The sequence below is a fragment of the Amblyraja radiata genome, chromosome 4 (assembly GCF_010909765.2).
Source record: "Amblyraja radiata isolate CabotCenter1 chromosome 4, sAmbRad1.1.pri, whole genome shotgun sequence".
NCBI lineage: Eukaryota > Metazoa > Chordata > Chondrichthyes > Rajiformes > Rajidae > Amblyraja > Amblyraja radiata.
This window is the reverse complement of record NC_045959.1, coordinates 65,626,704-65,648,314: the sequence shown is the minus strand read 5'-3', so window position 1 is coordinate 65,648,314 and position 21,611 is coordinate 65,626,704. Positions and strand designations below refer to the sequence as shown.

Sequence of the window (21,611 nt, the reverse complement as noted above, 5' to 3'; positions counted from 1 at the left end):
TCTATTGCCTGATCCAACTGCCACATAATGTTAGGTGGCATAGGAGCAGAATTAGGTAATTTGGCTCATCAGGTCAACTCTGCCATTCAATCATGGCTGATCTATTTTTCCCTCTCAACCCTATTCCCCTGCCTTCTCCCTGTAACTTTTGACACCCTTACTAATCAAGGACCTATCAAACTCCACTTTAAAATACCAAATGACTTGGCCACCACAGCTATCTGTGGCAGTGAATTCCACAGAGTCATCCGCCATCTGGCTAAAGAAATTCTTCCTCCTCTCCTATCGAAAGTTACATCCTTTTATTCTGAGGCAGTGTCCTGTGGTTCTAGACTCTCCCACTGGTGGAAACATTATCTCCACATCCACTCCACAGCTACTCAGTCCATGCCTTTCATTATTAGGTAAGTTTCGATATGATCCCCCCTCAACCATCTAAACCCCAGCGAGTAGTGGTCCAGAACCATGAAACGCAAATTATACATTAACACAATCATCCCTGGGATCATTCTCGTAAACCTCTTCTGGACCCTCTCCAAAGCTAACATATCCCTCCTCAGTTATTGGACCCAAAACTGCTCATTCCAAATATTCCAAATGCAGTCTGACCTACAAAGCCTGAGCATTACATCCCTGCCACTGAGCCTTACTCTTCCAGGCTGAAACTGCTTACCAGCCCAGGATAATGTTGGAAGCCAAAAATAAAACCTAGCCACCTTTTCCCATATACATTTATTTCCATAGACCCGGGACTTCACCCTCAATAACAATAATGACAAGAAGTATGCAGATATTTGTTTCCCTGCTTCTCTCCTGTCACTTTCCTCTCCAATCCAAATCTCCCCAGGACCATAACACCAGGCCTGAACTGCCAGTTTTCTCTGTTGTTTCTTCCATCTCCTCCTATGGTTTGTTCCTTATCATGACCAGAGCATCTCAAATAACGGCCTCTCATGCATCCCCACCCAAGCACTTCCAGAGATTAAACTTTCAAATTTATTTTAGAGACACAATATAGAAATAGCCCCCTTTGGCCCACCGTACCTGTGCCGACTAACGATCCCCTCGTACACTAACACTATCCTACACACTGGGGACAATTTACAATTTTCCCCAAATCCAATTAGCCTACAAACGCTCACATCTTTGGAGTGTGGTAGGAAACCAGAGCACCTGGAGAATACCCAAGTGGTCACAGGGAGAATGTAGAAACTTCATACAGACAGCAACCATAGGCAGGATCAAACCCGGGTCTCTTCCGCTGTAAGACAGCAACTCTACCACTGTGCCACCCTGCTGCCTAATGATATTCAAGCATCCATTCTTAGTTCTCTTCCTCAACTACCTGATGCGCCTGGGTGATCGCCTCAGCCTAGAGCTTACATGTGCATTTTCATTGGCAATTCAGAGCAGGCCTCACACTACATAATCTTTGATGTCCTATTGGAAAACAAAATTAATTCCTGATCCCATTCCATGTGAGAAAAAAAGGCAGATTATGCTTTCCACCAATGACCATATCTCAACTCCTTCTGCTGTTGAAATCTATTTATTTGTCATGGCAAGATCTATTATATATCAAATTCCCATCAATGATGCCTCCGTTCTTATTGACATAGTATTTCCTGAACCACAGCATCTCACTTGATGCTTGTGTTTAAATACTTCTATGTCATCACTGCTTCCGCCATTAACCTCTGCCCCCTCTATAGACCAGTTAGCCTGACATCGGTGGTTATAGACCAGTTAGGCTGACATCGGTGGTGGGAAAGATGCTGGAGTCAATCATAAAAGATGAAATAGCGGCATATTTGGATAGCAGTAACAGGATCGGCCCGAGAAATCATGGATTTACAAAGGGGAAATCATGCTTAACTAATCTTCTGGAAATTGTTGAGGATGTAGCTAGGAAAATGGACAAGGGAGAGCCGGTGAATGTATTGTACCTGGACTTTCAGAAAGCATTTCATAAGGTCCCACATAGGAGATTAGTGGGCAAAATTTAGGCACATGGTATTGGGGGTAGAGTGCTGACATGGATAGAAAATTGAGTAGGGATTAACGGGTCCCTTTCAGAATGATAGACAGTGACTAATGGGGTACCGCAAGGCTCGGTGCTGGGACCGCAGCTATTTACAATATACATTAATGATTTAGATGAAGAGATTCAAAGTAACATTTGCAGATGACACGAAGCTGGGTGGCAGTGTGAACTGTGAGGAGGATAGAATAGAATAGAATAGAATAGAATAGAATAGTTTCTTTATTGTCATTGTAACATGAACCATGTACAACGAAATTGTAAAATGTCAGCCAGTCAGTGCACCATTCAAACATTTCTAAAAGCTATGAGAATGCAGGGTGACTTGGACAGGTTGGGTATGTGGGCAGATGCATGGCAGATGCAGTTTAATGTGGAAAAATGTGAGGTTATCCACTTTGGTAGCAAAACCAGGATGGCAGATTATTATCTAAATTGTGTCAAGTTGAGAAAAGGGTAAGTACTACGGGATCTGGGGGTCCTTGTTCATCAGTCAAGGAAAGTAAGCATGCAGGTACTGCTGGCAGTTCAGAAAGCAAATGGCATGTTGACCTTCATAACAAGAGGAGTTAAGTATAGGAGCAAAGAGGACATTCTGCAGTTGTACAGGGCCCTGGTGAGACCACACCTGGAGTATTGTGTGCAGTTTTGGTCTCCAAATTTGAGGAAGGACATTCTTGCTATTGAGGGAGTGCAGCATAAGGTTACAACAAGGTTAATTTCCGGGATGGCGGGACTGTCATATGCTGAGAGAATGAAGTGGCTGGGCTTGTATACTGTGGAATTCAGAAGGATGAGAGGGGATTCTCTGCCTCAGAAGGCGGTGGAGGCCAGTTCTCTGGATACTTTCAAGAGAGAGCTAGATAGTGGAGTCAGGGGATATGGGGAGAAGGCAGGAACTGGGTACTGATTGTGGATGATCAGCATGATCACATTGAATGGCGGTGCTGGCTCGAAGGGCCAAATGGCCTACTCCTGCACCTATTGTCTATTGTCTATTGTCTCACCCTGTCCACTCCCAACTCACTCCCAAACTCTTGTGTTACTCCAGCAATTCATTCGCCTACTCTCTTGTTGTCATGTGATAAACAGGTTGAGCAGCAATCAACTTGAGAATCCCTTCCCAGACCATTTTTTATCCATCGCTCTTACCTCCTTTAAGGTTCCACTTTAGAACAATGGATTTAGTTTAGTTTAGTTTAGAGATACTGGTGGAAACAGGCCCTTCGGCCAACCAAGTCCACGCCAGCCAGTGATCCCTGTACACTAGCACTATCCTACACACTAGGGACAATTTACAATTTACAATTTTTATTGAAGCCGAATTAACCTACAAACCTGCACGTCTTTGGAATGTGGGAGGAAACCGGAGAACCCGGGGAAAACCCACAAGGTCACAGGGAGAACATACAATCTCCGTGCAGGCAGCATCCATAGTCAGGTTCGAACCTGGGTCTTTGGCACTGTGAGGCAGCAACTAGAGTTGCCTATTTCCTTCGCTCCATAGATGCTGCTGCACCCGCTGAGTTTCTCCAGCACTTTTGTCTACCTTTGATTTTCCAGCATCTGCAGTTCCTTCTTAAACAACAACTATACTATTATGCCATCTCCAAATTAGGTCTGTCCTAATGACCTCAAATCAAAATTCTCTTGGTGGTTTTGTGAAACATTTTGGAATATCATTCTACATTAAATCTATTATGCATTTGTTAATAGATACAGATTTTTTGAGAAACCTATTAATTTTTTTCCAATTAGCTTTGATATATGTCAATGTAAAAAAAAAAAGAATCTAGAATGTTGGATCAGCACATTTTTGGTACATTCATTATTTCAGGACGAAAGACATTGAAAATGAATGTGACATTTTGTCATTAGCCTTCCCTTAAATGCAGTGCTGCATTTGATGTTTATACTCTAATTGATACTTGAAAAATGAATAATTTTGTATAATTGTCTGTGATCAGATTCAGAGCTAAAAACTAAGAACACAGTTGTCCAATTTCCCCCAAAATTATTTGATCATTTTTACTGGGGTTGAGATTATTAAATATGATTAATAATCAATAATTACCTAAGTAACAGCCTGCCTGCCTCAGGCTTTAATTTTTAACACTAAGTTGACTGTAACTCTACTTAGCATGAAGCAATAAGGCTGGGAAAAGTGATGAAAGAAAATATTTAATGAGGCTTTAATTTGAATATGTAACTGGATCAAAATCTCTCCTTTGTGCATCAGTTTGTGCTCACTGTGTTACATTTAATCTGAATCCATAGGGTTACTACTGTCTATAATTTACTTTGTGGTGTATTTGCACCTCCTGAGCATCATCTCCAAGAGGTTGCTGATCTCTTTAAGTTGCATGCAGAACATCCAACGCTAACGTTTCAGATTATATATTTTTTGTGTGGCGAGGTTTCTGTCTGTAAAAAATATATATTTTTAAATCTGATCATTCACAAAAACGTGAATGAACTAAATTACAAAGAATTACAAAATCCTTAATTTTCTATGATATCAAAGACACTTAACTTTTCTGGTAACGGACTAGGAAAGTAGTGGCAAGCTTTTTTTTTAACTTAGACAGTGAAAGGTTAAATTCATTCTGTGTTCTATGTTTTAAATTTCACACAATCTACTCTAATACTAATATACTTCCTGAGAATCACTTTGAAGCTTATCCGAAGGTACAGGAAGCATTTATAAAAAAACAAATGAAAGATACTTGGCCCATTGACCTGTGCTGGGCTTGCTCTTTAAAAACGCATTGGTGCACATTCCAGCTCTCAGTTCTTTCAGGTATGATTTATACTTGGAAGCACCCCTGTCTGATTGCAAATGGGTAACATTAATGGGTAACATTAATGCATGTCCTTCTGAGTGTTTCAATGGATTGGCTCTCAAATAATATGCATGCCTTGTTTAATATTTATGAATAGTTATACCATTATTTTTAATTATTTAACCCAACCGATTATTTATTTCAATAATAGTGTACACAAGACCGTGACTTACGTCAAAGGGATGAAGATGTATACAGAGTACCTGGGCTAATAGTATATTGGATGATATTTTTCTTAAATTCCCTTCAGCAAGAAGTTTGTTATGAGCTTTATTCCATGGACTCATTTTACTTGTATTTTCTCCCACTCACACAAATATAAACCTGGTTGAGTGATGTATCTGATTATATTTATTCTAAGCCAGGCTTGTACGCTGTCATGGTAAAACAAATACAATGATAACTGTTGCTTGCATTCCAATGCTAACCATTTTCTTCATCAAACCAATTTTACCACACCTCAAAATACTGCACGTTTTCTGATTGCACTCTCATTGCTGTTAATGGGAAAAGTATTGATTGCCTTTATTTAAGTGAAGAAATATACAAAGTAAAAGTCAAATAAGATGGTAGACAAAAATGCTGGAGAAACTCAGCGGGTGAGGCAGCATCGATGGAGCGAAGGAAATAGGCAACGTTTCGGGTCGAAACCCTTCTTCAGTCTGATGTCAATAAGATGGCACCAGTGGTGCAGCTGATGAGTTGCTGCCTCATATCACTAGAGACCCGGGTTTGATCCTGTCCTTAGTTACCGTCAGTGTGAAGTTTGCATATTCTCCCTTTGACCGCGGTGAGTTCCTCCTAGTGCTCCGGTTTCCTCTCACGTCTCAAAGCACTCACGTCTTAAAGCAGTGAATCATCGCTCTCAAACATCATTGCAACCTTAGAGGGTAGTTAGTCACAGAAAGCATTCCTTAATCCCTCAAGTAAGAGTTATGGGCCTGTCCCACTTAGATGATTTTTTAGGCGCCACATGTTCGCCGGAAGTAGTCTCCTCAGTAGCGCAAAAAGTCCTTTTTCGCCAACAGTGAGTTTGACGCCAATGAGCGTAGCTGGACTTCTCCTGATGTAGGTGCTGTTGTAGGTTGTCTCCGGTTTTTCGGCGACCTGCTACGACCATGACAGTCACCGGCAGTTGCCCATAAAATCACCAAGTGGGACAGGCCCATTAGATCTTAGGGCTTAAAGAATCAAGAGGTATGGGGAAAAAGCAGGAACAAAGTATTGATTTCAGATGATCAGCCATGATCATATTGAATGGAGGTGCTGGCTCGAAGGGCCGAATGGCCTACTCTTGCATCTATTTTTCTATGTTAAAAGAGTGACAGCATTAAACAAGCAATTATTGTCTTCAGGATGATATTGCTTTTGACATATGTTACAGCTTCAACCTTTATGATAAGGTCTTGAATGTAGAGGGAGTCTCTTACATGCCATGAAAGAACTACATGCGTGGAGCCAATTGAAATCCCATCCACAACTTTGGCTAAACAGTGCTCCATATTTTGTTGAAATGTGCAGTTCCCAATTCTTGAATTTGATAAGAGCCTTTTAAACACTATCCTAACAAGAAGATGATCTGCAGTATGGTTTGGGCTAGAATGATTCACCGTGTTTTAATTAATCTTGAAATTATCATTAAGCCTTTAGCACTTCTTAATTAAGGTGGTGACCATTGTAACAACATTTTATTGAAGGCTGCACAACCTCCATTAGTGGTCCATTAATCTCCTTAGACCCTGTCTTTGCAGAAGTAATCAGATCTACTCAAATGTTGCTTGACTTTCTCTTTTACTTTAGATTTACTGTTGCTGCTAGGATCTCGATCTCACAGTTCCAGCATGTTAATGTTTTTGTTATTTTTCTAACTATTCTTGTTCTTCTCCCCTATTGACACTCCACCAGTCAAATCATCTGTGATTAACTAGAGGCCACCAAAAGGAATTCTGTCGATAGACAACCATGGTCTGATCACATTCACTCCGTCTTTTCTCCCCATCCTTACCCCTCTCTGAAACATTATATGTTTTCTTGTTCTCCGGTTCTGATGAAGTGCCACCGACTTGATGCGACTTGACTCTGGTTTTCTCTCTATGGATGCTGCTTGACCTGCTGATTTTTTGCAGCATTAGTGTAGGTCGGCAAAACGGTCAGCATGGTTGTGATGGGCCCACTTCTGTACAGAACAACCCTGTGACTGTGAAACCTTTGGCTCCACAACACTTAATCCTTGTCAAAATAAACCCTCCCCCAAAACGTCATTTGGACCTCCAAATGACAGCTCTCTCACTCCATCAGCCACCCCTGAAACCTGGATTTGGCAATAGTACAAACAAAGAACTGCAGATGCTGGTTCATACTAAAGTTAGACACAAAGTACTGGGGTAACTCAGGCATGCACTTGGCCAAAAGGCTTGCTTCGCTACACCACGTCTATGGAGCACCCATTTTACAGCACAAGCTAATTTTCAGATCTTTGTGCTTTATGTCTTTTTAAATCTCCTTATAGTTACACCACACTATGCTATCATTCTATCAATCCCACTCTACTATAAGTGATTGAGATTGATTTTATGTACATAATTAAAGCATAATGAACCTCTTATATTATTATTATTATCTTAATTGCTTTCTTCTAGCGTTATTACCTTGCTCCTTCATAATCCTTACTTCCTCACTCTATAAATTGACATGGTTCACTGTGTAAATTAACTTCATTGGTGTAACAAAATATATTCAGCTGTGAGTCATGCTCTCTTGTTCACCTCCAAGTCATTGCCTGAAGCACTGTTGTCAATAAACATTGTGCACTGGTAGCAGAAGCACTTTTTACGACTTCCTGGCAAGACAGTGCACAATGCAGACAAATATGTTTCTTGATAGATTGTAGTAATGTGGCGGCAATTTAGTACAGAATAAGGTCCCCCAAACATAAATGCCAGGACACCAGAGAGAGAGTTCAAAGTAGTGTCAACGATAGTTGAGTTTAGTTTAGTTTATTGTCACGTTTACCCAGGTCCAGTGAAAAGCTTTTGTTGCATGCTAACCAGTCAGTGGAAAGATATTACATGATTACAATCAAGCCATCCATGGTGTACAGTAGGCTGTGGGCCGAGCATCAAAAATGTGTCTAGAAATAGGATTTCGTGACCCAAGTCACCAAACTACATGACATTTTCCACAGATTTGGATGAAATATAATTGAGAAGGATGTCATAACTCATCATTGCCGAAAGTTGCACATTAATTAATTAAACTAATTAGAAAATGAGATCGGGAAAGTAAGCGCCATCTAGTGGCCAATGCCCGTATTACACCATGGGCAGCCTATTCCCGTGTTGCAGTCCATTTAAACTATATATTATTATACCAATATATATATATATATATATGTAACCTGTAAATATGAATGTAATCATATATAATTAAGTATAATTATATTATATATAAATAATATGATGAATATAATTTTGAGTGTGTTTTTTTAATGACACTGTCGCAGAGGTCCTGCTCCTGAACCAGCCTAATTAATGGGTTAGGGCAGTTGTTGTGGGTTCCTTCCTTTACTGAACCCCACTGACTGCCAAAGTGGGGAGAGTGGGGGTAACGGCCATAGTGGGACTGGGGAAGTGCCAGGCAGGCACGTTCCAGTCGCTTTAATAGGAAATTAAATGAGACTGCAGCAGATGTCCCAGGTTTTAAGGGCTCATGAACCTGCCTAATTAAAGGGTCAGGACAGATCCTCTAGGTTTCCCCATTTACTGAACCCCACTGACTGCCAAAGTGGGGAGAGTGGGGGTGACGGCCATAGTGGGACTGGGGCAGTGCCAGACCTGTAAGAGACCTTATTTCTGATGTAAATGTCACATCCTGGCCAAGAATCGAATGCTCTGATGTTTACTCGATGAATATTCATTTTAAGCTACAATGAGCACGCCATTATCATAAGTAATTCACTCATTGTTTAAATAATTTGACCAAATAAACAGTGAAACGATCCACATTAAAATAAAACTTTATATAATCATTTTTTTCCACAATTTATTTATTTTGTGTACTTTGAACATTTACAAATGATGCAATGCGCTGGTAGGACATGCCTACGGTCAGTGTGCTCGACAGTTGTTGTTTGTTGACTATGACTTGTCATGGATCGAAGCAGTCTCTTTGGGGCCGGCTCATCTGCTTCACCATCAGGAACTGCCTCTTGAGGTGATTCACCTGCTTCAGGCTTTTCAGCGTCTTGAACTCAATTGAAAGAGGAAAAAGAAAACAGAAAAGGAATGAAAAGTAAAATAAATCAACAGCCTCAAATATATCTTTTCATTTTTCAAAGTAACATCATATGACCATAAGTAAAAAGATTTGTTGTTTGAGTCCTATCATTACCTTTCTTCCTTCTAGACTTTGCTATCGCTCGATTTATTGTTGTTATGTTGCAGAAGCACTCTGCATGATAACCCGGGATACACTGCTGCCTCTTAATAATAGAAGATAATATGTGTCAGGGTGTATTTTACATCTTTCCATGTTTTATATTATGTAAGACAATATCGACATATCAATGAGGAAATTAAACATGTATGCATGGCCAGGTAGATGGGATGGCAAGTCTGCAAATTATCAAATTAGTGTTCATTAAAGCACAGTGAATGTCCACACAAAACACTTTTGTGTGGACAGGCTCTGAAGAGTGGAGGGGCAGAAGCTGCAGGAAAAAAAAATCTCATATTACTTAGGTCTGCATGGACTTCGATTCATAAAATGTCAATCTCTTCTTAATGTCAATGAGACTGACACTGTAATTTACAGCCATAGATAAGACTTCAAGTTCAAGTGCAGGAGCAGAGGGTGCAGAATAGCTAGAGAAAGAAACATCTCATAGTACCTAGGTCTGCATGGACTTCAATTCATAAAGTGTCAACCTCTATTTAATGTCAATGAGACTTACACTGTAATTTACTACAATTGATGTTATTTCAAGTTTCAGAAGAGGCTACAGAAAAAAAAAATCTCATAGTCATTAAGTCTGCATGGACTTCAATTCATAACATTTAAACCTCTTCTTAATGTTAATGAGAATAACACTGTTACCATAGAAAAACTAGTTCAAGTTCACATATCACCAATTCATTTCTACAGAAAAATCAACCATTTCTGACCATTTCTCACTGCAATGGAAGCCTATAAATAGCGATCGATATCCCTCCGTTTTTCTCCCGTTGTCGGGGTCTGAAAACGCCCGCTACAGACGGCACTATGTACAGCCTCCCCCCCCCCCCCCCGCCCGCCCGCCCGCGGAGATGATCCGCGGCTCCGCATTCGCGAATCGGCCGCTTATTAATTGAGACCGCGGCTTCACTTTACCGCGAGTACCTAGGCCCCGCGATCGGAGCACTTTCTCCCGGTAAGTTATCGCAAGCAGCTCCGAGACATTACTCTACAACAAGCTGGCATTAGTGAAAATGTTTAATTGACTGTGTTATGGAAACATATAGTTTAGGCCCTCAATTTCATGAATGAATGATTGAATGAATGAATGAATGAATGAATGAATGAATGAATGAATGAATGAATGAATGAATGAATGAATGAATGAAGTAAGTGAATGAATGAATTTATTCACATTATAAAAGGGTGCAATTAAATTAATTAAACTCCATACAGATAGATTTTCATAAATTCAGACTTTAGATCTTACCTTTCAGTTAGAGTTGATTCCTGGCTGTCTTAATCTTCGTGTTCCAGCACCTCATCAGCGACTTTGCTTTCAAGGCTTTCTTCTACTTCAATCCTCTTAGCAGTACTTTCTTCAGCCTTTTTAATGCTTTTCTCACTAAATACAATTACCTTGCTGCAAGTTTCCACGACATTTATTCCACAGAACAACAAATCGGAATCTCCAGTAAAACAGACATCAGTGAAGCCCCCTCAGCCATTTTGTGTGCTAGCCTGAAGCAAAGCGCGTGATTGGCCAACTGGCAGACAACTCAATGTTAAACGTGCTTTGATTGGACTAAAAATTACCCGAAAATTTTCCGATTTTTCTCTAATTTAATAAAAATGTGCAAGTCTTGTTCATAACGAGTTTCAGGGGTGATTTATATAATTTCTTTTACACAATATGTGAAAATTTCATGTAATTTGGTGACTTGGGTCACGAAACTGCAGAATAAAGCTCCTCGGTCCACAGCCTACAGGTACACAATAAGGTAATATAGTGAATAATGGACATTTTACATCCATCTGAGAGAGTTGACCACGCCTCAATTTAACATTATTCCCTTATCATGTAACTATGCAGTGTAAATGGCTCAATTGTAATAATGTATTGTCTTTCCACTCACTGGATAGCATGCAACAAAAGCTTTTTACTGTACCTCGCTACACGTGACAATAAACTAAACTGTTAACTGAAAGTGCACCATTACCTCCGTGTTGCACTGGAGTGTCGCTGCAGATTTTGTTTGCTTGTGCAGAGTCAGAATTCAGCACAGATTTGGAGCTATGTGTTATACTACCCCTGAGGCACGACTGATACGGAAATAATCTCTGGGGCCTTTGATGGAAAGCCTGGGATGTTATCAATGAGGGGATACTGGATAATAACTACTTTGAGAGTATTCCCCTGCAATTGTTTCTGTTACAGCCAGAAGCTGAGTCTCTTCGACCGAGTTCGCATTTCAGGACCCAGAGGTGCCAATGTAAAGAGCAAGCAATTTACACCACTGCACACTGAGGGAGTAGAAGATAGTCCTTCAAAAGACCAAAAGAGTTTGGGTTTCAGTGACCTTCGAGCTGCAGTTCGCATTAAAGCTTTTGGATTCAGACAAAGCTCAGAAGGTACCACAAAGTTATTTTATTTATTTTCTAATATCCCAGATATTCCTTGCTAGCAGATAGAAGTAGGAAGTTCTGCGGCACAGCTGGTAGAGTTATTGCCTCGCAGTGCTAGATATCTAGGTTCCATCCTGACATTGGGTGCTGTCTGTGTTGATGTTGTCCGTTTTCCCTGTGATCATGTCCCCAAAGACATGTGGATGTGTAGCTAAAATGGCCTCTGTAAATTGCTCCAAGTGTGTAGGAAGTGGGATAATATAGAACTAATATGAACGGGTTGGAGTGGACCCTTTGGGCCAAAGAACCTGCTTCCATGCTGTATCTTTCAATCTTTCAATCAATTAATCAAAACTTGAATCTGTATTATTCCATATTTTATCAGTGGGCTTCACAGTCAAAGAGCCAGTGATTTCTTCTTTGGAGAAGTACACCTGCATTAAGATACTGAACCTAAACATTTGCTTTCATGTTAATTGATTGAAGGTGCTGCTGTTGACCAGGACTGCAAGAGAACTCCACTCACTTTCCAAGTTGAAAAAGGGGTTTGGTTTGGTTTGGAGATACAGTGCGGAAACAGGCCCTTCGGCCCACCGAGTCCACGCCAACCACGATCACCTGCACACTAACGCTATCTTACACACACTAGGGACAATTTACAATTTTACCAATTAATTTACAAATCTGCACGTCTTTGGAGTGTGGGAGGAAATTGAAGATCTCAGAGAAAACCCACGTAGGTCACGGGGAAAACGTACAAACTCCATATAGACAGCACCCGTAGTCGGGATCGAACCCAGTTCTCCAGCACTGTAAGCGCTGTCAGGCAGCAACTCTACCGCTGCACCACTGTGCCGCCGTCTTTGATAAAACATATTGGATTCCCATTGGATTTGAAGTAGATTGTCAGCCTAACTCCTTTTATTACTCTAAATCCAGGCTCTTTTGTAAGTACACACTCGTTGTGTTCAGGCATGTTTATATCCCTATGGTATTTGACATTAAATCCATATTCAATGGGAACATTTAAGTTCCTGACCATGCCACGGTTGCTCAAACCCTTAAATATAATAAGGGGTGGTATTGGTGGTCTTTTTTTTAATCTCTTTGTTGCTTCCATGCTCATATTAATGGTTTCAGGCTGTTGAATGGATGGACATAGGAAGTAGATATTTTATATAAAAATCTAATTTTTAATAAAGATCTTTTTTTCCTGGAATACCAAAAGTATCAGGCCTGTGATATACTCTATAGACTGCAGTAGGTCTTCTTCAATGATTACACTCTCATAGATAATAGAGCCATTTTCATTAACTTGCAGATGCCGCTGAGGTGGAACAAGAACCTGAGGACAAGGCTTACCAAACTGATCTCATGAATGACTTGATCCCGACACTGAAAACTGTTATCAGAGCAGCAAGGTAGGATTTATTAAAAATTGAAAAATATGTTTTTTATGGTGCCTTTTTTTAAATACTAACAATTGTGATATTTTGAGATTAGAATCAGAAATCAAAAAGGTGAAAGCAAGTTTTGTAAAAATTTAAAGTCAATTTTATATTGCTTGATACTTAAACTGCAGAGCCCAGTCAATATATACGTTCTTAAATGATAGGAGCAGAAGTAGGCTATTTGGTCCATCAAGTCTACCCCATCATTCTATCATGGTTAATCTATCTTCCTCTCTCAACCCCATTCTCCTGCCTTCTCCCGATAACCCCTGACACCCGTACTAATCAAGAATCTATCTATCTCTGCCTTAAAAATAAACGATATGATACAATAGAACTTTATTTATCCCAGTTGGGAAATTAAAAACACAAAATACATGAAACATGAAATTAAAGTAACGAGTGGAATGGATTGGGGATGTGCAAAGATTGGGGAGGGAAGGAAGTGACTCAGACTCAGTCTACCCCATGCAGAAGGGGGAGGAGTTGTGCAGTTTGATAGCCACAGGGAAGAAAGATCTCCTGTGGTGTTCTGTCCTGCATCTTGGTGGAACGAGTCTGTTGCTGAAGGTACTCCTCATGTATTCATTGACTTGGCCTTCACAACCTACTGTGGCAATGAATTCCACAGATTTACCTCCCTCTGACTGAATAAATTCCCCCTCATCTCCTTCCTAAAGGAACATCCTTTTATTCTGAAGAAACACCAATAAAGCAATGTTTATACACACAACTTCTCTGGCTTCACTATCTTCTATTACAGGGAATAAAATGTTGTTAAAAAGCAAACATGTGCCTGCAAATCAAACGACATGGCTCCATCCAAAGAGCTAACATACGTAAGATGCTTGTGAAAGGAATGGGCAGCCATTTCCTTCAGTTAAATATCGGCAAGGCTGAAGTCATCATCTCTAGCCCATGCCATGAAGTTTGTACTCAACCCACTTTCCAGCCCACTGTCTCCAGTTGAAGTCGTCACAGCCTTGGTGACTTATTTGACCAAGAGATGAACCTCTGGGCCTGTTTGCTCTCCATCTTCCAGGTGACTGCTCCCATGTTGCTGAAACAGCCATACCTCCTGTTCTGTATGTGATTATTTTAATGTTTTTCTCACCTGCCTCCCCCAGCCATTATCATTTAGCTTCTTAAACATTCTGCTTATCTATATTGCAACATGCACTCCATTTTGCTTTACCCATGGATTCTATGCTTTCTGACATCCTGGAGTTAGACGTCTCCTGTTTATATTGTCATCCTTGTAATCAAAACTCTGATAGGTCTCCCATCTCCCTGTCTCTATAAACTTGTCTTAACCTACAACTCATCTCACCCTCAGCATTCCTTGGATTGTTAGCCATGTCATTTTATTTGCAGGCATATGTTTGGTTGCCTTTTAGCAACATTTTATTCCCAGTTATAGAAGATAGTGAAGCCAGAGATGTTTTATGCAAAAATATCGCTTTATTGGTGTTTCCTCAGAATAAAAGGACATTCCTTTAGGAAAGAGATGAGGAGGAATTTCTTTTGTCAGAGTGTGGTGAATTGGTGGAATTCATTGCCACAGTAAGTTGTGGAGGCCAAGTCAATGGATATTTTTAAGGCAGAGATAGATAGATTCTTGATTTGCTCCACCATTCCTTTTCAGACAGAGGGCACAGAACAGTGCAGCACAGAAATAGTCATGGTAATCCTAGAGATGTTGAGATTAGCAATTATTTGAGGAACCCCATAACATAACACTGTTTCCAGTGGACCTTGTTCAGCATGGGAGAGGCAGTAATTGACCACGTCCTAACAACAAATAATAAGTCCTGATTATTATCAGTAACACCATCCCAACCGAATACAAGGCTCCAGGTAATATTAAGTACAATACTAAGTGATCAGCTTTCCTTAAACTTCTGTTATTTTGGTCAAAAATAATTGTATCCAATGTGGTTTGGAATTCAGTCATTGTGGTGAATTTTATGTTCCCACACTCAGCAAGTGGTGATGCTTAAAAGACTCATAGTAGAGAGAACTGTTGCCTCTGTGCTTCAAGCTTGAAATCCACACTGGGAATGTAGAATTGCATGTTTTCTCCTTCTCATACAAATTGAGACGCCAGGGTGAACATCCAGGACTCTAGTTGCAAGGTGCCATCATGATTTAAAAAAAAGGGTGCAGAAATGCCACAGAGTAGCAGAATTTATATCTTGCAACCTTGGGGCTTTGTGGTTTTGAGGCAAGAATTAGTTTACAGGGAGGGATAATGCTACCTCTTTAACTTTCCAAACCTTTGAAGTGTAATTGTGACTCTCAAAGCTGGCTCTCGAAACATGGCAGCTCTGTGAATCCTTGTGCATGAAGGATTAAAGTGCACGGTCTATTCACTTGTGAACTTCAACCGATACACGAAGCACACAATACCACTCAGCTTTCATATTGCATTACTGACAAAATAAGTACAAAGCCAAAATCACAAAAGCAGATGTTATTTTTACTTTCAAAGTTACTGAAACACAATATATTTTGAACAGAGCAACTGTTATGTTGAAAAAGAAAATCACATCACTTTTTGATTAATATGTCTTGAATTACATAGTGAAGTTGAACCAAACAAGCGTATAATTGTGTTGAATCATTTCATGGGTAAAATCTGACTCCAACAGCTCTCCTTCTTCTGGCATGAGTATGAGAACAGAAGAATTCCCTCCGCAATTTAGAAAGAGCATTAATTATACTGCCAAGGTTGAAGTAGCTGAATTCATTGTGTTTTGTATTAACTTCAGATTAAAGCCCAAACATTGTAACAATTAAGATGAAATCAGTACATTAATTACAGGAAGGAGGCTGCTTGGGAAGTTATTTTTTGAGAGATTTTGATTAAGAGCCATGACCTAAAATATACAACACCCTTAACTTAGAAGAGGATAAAAGATCAGACTTATCAAATTAGCAATTAAACACTCTCGGGCCTGAATTTTGAGAATGAATAGAATAAGAGTTCCAATGTTTAAGATTCGAGAGCAGAGGATATGGTGAGTTTTGATTTAAACACAGTAAAGGGAGTAGGATCAGAGGCCATCTCCTCAGAATAAAAGGACGTACCTTTAGAAAGTAGATGAAGAGGAATTTCTTTAGTCAGAGGGCGACAAATTTATTGCCTCAGAAGGCTGTGGAGGCCAAGTCAATGGATGAATGGCAGATTGGCAGATTCTTGATTAGTATGGGTGTCAGGAGTTATGGGGAGAAGGCAGAAGAATGGGGTTAAGAGGGAAATATAGATCAGCCATGGTTGAATGGCAGAGTAGACTTGATGGGCCGAATGACCCAATTTATGAAGGGAGGAGAGAACATAAAACTGTGACAGTGAAGATTAGGGGAGATGAAAGGAGATTTAGAAGAACAACAACCATTAGAGTAATGCTAAAATAAAAGGAGGGTGGAGTGCCATAGAAGAGCAAAGTTAGAACAGTCTGTTAGATTTAGTGATTGCCAGCTAACACTTACCATTATATATTTTACTATCACTAACTGTTAGTGTTTAAATGGCAAAATGTGTTTTAGGTTTGCAAGGTCTGTTAAATTCTGGATTATTATGCTTGATTAAATGACAATAGAGAAGCTGGTAGACAAAAATGTTGGAGAAATTCAGCGGTTGAGGCAGCATCTATGGAGCGAAGGAATAGGTGATGTTTTGGGTCGAGACCCTTCTTCAGACCCTTCTTCAGAGATGCTGAGTAAGATTAATGCTGCCGGTTTCACAGCAGCATGGAATTGCACGTTCTAATTTACAAAAATGAATGCTAAAAAATGAATGATTGAAAATTTATTGGAGAACCTACGCAGAATATCCCCTCAAATATATGTTTCTGACTCAAATGGCAGCAGGAAGCATTTTAAAATTTTACAGTTGGTACTCCAATCCTTAAAAGAGGAATTAAAAAAAAAGTATTTATCTCTGCAGTATACTGAAGTTTTTCCTCACCAAGAAAAAATTCAAGGAGACATTACGACCTTATGATGTGAAGGATGTTATTGAGCAATACTCAGCAGGCCATCTGGATATGCTTTCAAGGATAAAATATCTACAGTCCAGGTAAATGATGAGGAACAAAATATAAAATTGAGAAATGGTGGATCTTTAAATGTCATTAAAACACTGGAGAAACCAGATGTGTCATCCATTCTTACAACATGGTTTATGTGCTGATGTTCTGTACATAATCCAAGGTGAGGAATTTCTGTGAGTCCAATTTTCCCACATTCACCTCTTATTCTGCAACCTTACAAAATCTGGATGAGGTAAACATCATTTTTCTTTCATGAATCAAACTTTTTTTTCTCCCCCGAATGTCCTTTTACCTTTTCCGGGCAGAGTATACCTACTTAGTTTAGTTTAGTGATACAGTGCGGAAACAGACCCTTCGGACCACCAAGCCCGCTCTGACCAACGACCACTAGCACTACCCTACACACATGAGGGACAATTTACAATTTTTACTGAAGCCAATTTACTACAAACCTGCACGTCTTTGGAGTGAAGTAGGAAGGTGGAGCACCCGGGGAAAACCCACGCGGTCACGGGGAGAATGTACAAACACTGTTCAGAAAGCACCCGTAGTCAGGATCGAAGCTGGGTGTCAGGCGCTGTGATGCAACAACTCTCCCGCTGCGCCACCATGCCACCCACCTACTATTGTGTCAGGTTAGTTGCTCGATGGTTACTCATTTTCCCTGTCTCTCCTTTTTCTTTTTGTGGTTATTTGCTGCCATCCAATCGTTGAGAATACTTTTAGAATCTTTGGAAGTTTTATAGATTGCGTTAATTCTTGCGTTTTTTGTCTAAGTGTCTCCAAAGGAGCTATCCATTTTGTATTTGGAGTCCCCAAGGTGGAAGAGATCATATTCTATGCAGGGAATACTGTACACTGATTTGAGAAAAGTTCAAATAAACCATCTGGAAAGTGTTTGGAGTTCTGTGTGGTGAGAAGGGAGCAGGTAAAAAGGCAGTTTCAATAGTCACTCATCAACTAAAAGATTAACTCAGTTTACCTCACCACAGATACTGCCTGACCTGCTCATCATTTCATGTATTTATTTCTGAATTTCAGCACCTGCTATATTTTTCTGGAGGCAAAATAAAACTTGTAGGTTGCAAAGGAGCGTGTGGTGGGGAGGGCAGAAGATATGAGTGATGACTGATGAACTAATTAAGATGTTGTGATGTATAGAATTATTTTGGAATGCTGAAAGTTAAGGGTGAGGGAAAGTGTGTGTGGAAGGTGGATATACTGTAAGTTCTGTTGTGGTTGTGGTAAGGATTAGGAAGAGTGCAAATAGAAGTCATAGAGTCAGAGAGTCTTACAGCGTGGAAACAGGCTCTTAGGCCCAACTTGCCCACACCAGCAACATATCCCATCTACCCTCCTGCACTTGGCCTGTGTCCCTCTAAAACTGTCCTATCCTTGTACCTGTCTAAATGTTTCTTAAACGCCGCGATAGCACCTGCAAGTGTGGGAAGTGAAATGGACTCAGATTCAGATGAAAAATCATCAATCTGAAACAGTAACTGTGCAGAATTATTCTGCTCACAAAACCTAGCGTGGTAATTGTGTATCATGCTTTTTCTTTGCAGAATTGATATGATTCTAGCACCTACAAACCCTTCAACTCCAAAGCAGAAGAAAACAAGCCTGAAAGGTTTTATGTATCCTTTACAACAGTCACCCAAGTAAGGAATTTATAGGTTAATTATATATTTATGCATTTGCCCAATGTTATAACTCATGACAACCCATTCATCATTAATTCTGTAGATTGTATTGCCCTAATAGGATAGAGTTTGAATCAGCAATACGATTGTGGCCTTTTCTACAGGCCCTCATTACAAGTGTGTATTATACATTTTAGTATCAGATTATCGAGAAGAAATTGAAATTTATTGACATCTCAGCTTTGAGCTACGGGGATTGTGCTTATGCTTTATTGAACTGGATGGAAACAAAGTTATTTCACTGTACCTTTGTACATGGCATGTCACAGTGGTGCAGTGGCAGAGTTGGTGCCTTATGACGCCAGAGACCCGGGTTCGATCCTGACCAGGGGGGTAATTTGTGCAGAGCTTCTACGTTCTCCCTGTGACCACATGGGTTTTCTCCGGGTGCTCCAGTTTCCTCCCACACTCCAAAGATGTACAGGTTTGTAGGTTAATTGGCTTCTGTAAATCTGTAAATTGTCCCTTGTGTGAAGGATAGTGTTAGTGTGCAAGGTGATCACTGGCGGCGGACTCGATGGGCTGAAGGGCCTGTTTCTGCGCTGTATCTCCAACAGGTCAAGTAAAGTCTAAGGTGATGGGACAGTGGTGATGGGGATGTGTTTGTAGATCACCAGTAGCCTTCATTTGATTCAGTGAAGACCACATCTGGTTTTTCTGGCTCCTGATAAACGCTGCTTAAAAACGGAACCTGTGTTTTTTTGGTCATGGACACATCCAGGCCACACGCACTCCTGGATAGGAGAGTGGGGAGCCTAATGTCCCCCTTGCAAGTGGACAATATTTTAAAATATTTTTAGATACCCTTGATTCAGGATTATCCCAGAACCCTTATCAGGGCTAAGTGGAGGCCAAGTCAGTGGATATTATTAAGGCAGAGATAGATAGATTCATGATTAGTTCAGGTGTCAGAGGTTATGGGGAGAAGGCAGGAGAATTGGGTTAGGAGCGATAGATCAGCCATGATTGAATGGTGGAGTAGACTTGATGGGCCGAATGGCCTAATTCTACTCTTATTCCTTATGACCCTTATGAAGTAACCTATATCCAGTGTAAATGGGTTTGGCATATCCAGTACATTCCTGATATGGGAACATGCTGGAATATGCCAGAGAAGCCAAGGACCTTTAAACCAGGCTAGATCTATGATCTAGAAATGGGATTACAAAGTTATGTAGAACATCTGTAACAAAGAAAATGACTGATGCCCTTCAGTTAACAGTTCAACAACAAATTCCAGAGCCTGAGTGGTTAAATAGAGGTCCTGTTAGAAAAATGGTCTGTTTATTCTTTATTAATAATAATAATAATAAATTTTATTTTTATAGCGCTTTTCTAAGACTCAAAGTCGCTTTACAATAGTAACAGACAATAGCAAACGGAGAAGCGGCGAACAAACAGCGCCAGCGTCCTCTCCGTGCAGCACATAAAGAAAGAATACAGACATAACAATAATAGACATTTAATCGGAATAACATATAATCGGAATATAACAAATAATAAAGACATCACAGAGACACAAATTAAAAACAGAATTCAATCCAAAAACAGAAAATCAAAAACACAGTGTGAAGAGAGAGCAGCGGCAACCAATTCGTGCCAGCGTCCACTCTCCCTTCACGGCAGCCATCTTGGACACAGACCTACAAGACTACAGTTAGACAAAAAAACAAAAACAAAAAACAAAAAACAAAAAAAAAAAAAAACAGCAGGGCGCTACAAGTACATAGACTCAGCATAATGAAGAAACAAAGAACTGCAGGTGCTGGTTTATACCAAAGATGGAGACAAAGTGCTGGATTAATTCAGCGGGTCAGGCAGCATCTCTGCAGAAAAAGAACAGATGACGTCAGGTGGAAAGCCTGAAGAAAGTCTGAAGAAGGTTCCTGACCCGAAATGTCACCCATCCTTTTTCTCCAGAGATGCTGCCTGACCCGCTGAGTTACTCCAGCGCTTTGTGTCTATCTTCAGCATAATGAACCCTTAAATGGAAGAGTGTACATGTTACTTTTTAATACATTAAGATTTATAACTATATCAAGGAATTACAGAAGGGACAAAGGAGGCAGAAAGGAATATGGTGAACTATTTAAAATATCACCGATTCATGAAGGAATATTATATTAGTATTTGCTTTATGGATCTTTATTCATTCAAAATTGTTAATTTGGATCTGATTTTAATATTATCCATTAGAATTGATCCTGAGGCTGAAGACCAAAGTATGATGGGAAGATTTGTCAAGGTTGAAAGACAGGTAATGCTTCAATGTATTGGTCTCAATGCAAGGACAATGCAGATATGTTTTATTTTAAAGGACCCTGCGGTTCTCTCTTTCAGACTGAACATCTTTGCTGTGTGCTTTCACTGTTCTTGTAAACTAGGGAAACATAACTTTGCCTTCTCACTAGCCACAATCCAATCCATGCTGTTATCAGGCGACTGAACCATCCTCCCAACAACTAGAGAGCAGTCCCGAACTACCTTTTACCTCATCGGAGACCCTCGGACTATCTTTGATCGGAGTTTGCTACTTTAACTTGCACTAAATGTTATTCACGTTATTCCCTTTATCATGTATCTGTACACTGTGCATGGCTCGATTGTAAAGGGCCTGTCCCACGAGCATGTGACTGCATGAGACAAGCGCGACCTAACGTTGTCGCTTGAGCCGAGGCCGG

General features: G+C 40.2%; 1 protein-coding gene across 1 annotated transcript in view; it reads left to right on the top strand.

Annotated features, from left to right (window-relative positions):
• kcnq3 (potassium voltage-gated channel subfamily Q member 3) overlaps positions 1–21,611 on the top strand; it is a 333,849-nt gene that overhangs the window by 307,373 nt on the left and 4,865 nt on the right. The window contains exons 10-14 of the mRNA XM_033019667.1: positions 11,534–11,727; positions 13,043–13,142; positions 17,122–17,253; positions 18,793–18,888; positions 21,127–21,187. Coding sequence (XP_032875558.1) covers positions 11,534–11,727; positions 13,043–13,142; positions 17,122–17,253; positions 18,793–18,888; positions 21,127–21,187 — 583 coding nt within the window. The remainder of the gene's footprint in view (positions 1–11,533; positions 11,728–13,042; positions 13,143–17,121; positions 17,254–18,792; positions 18,889–21,126; positions 21,188–21,611) is intronic.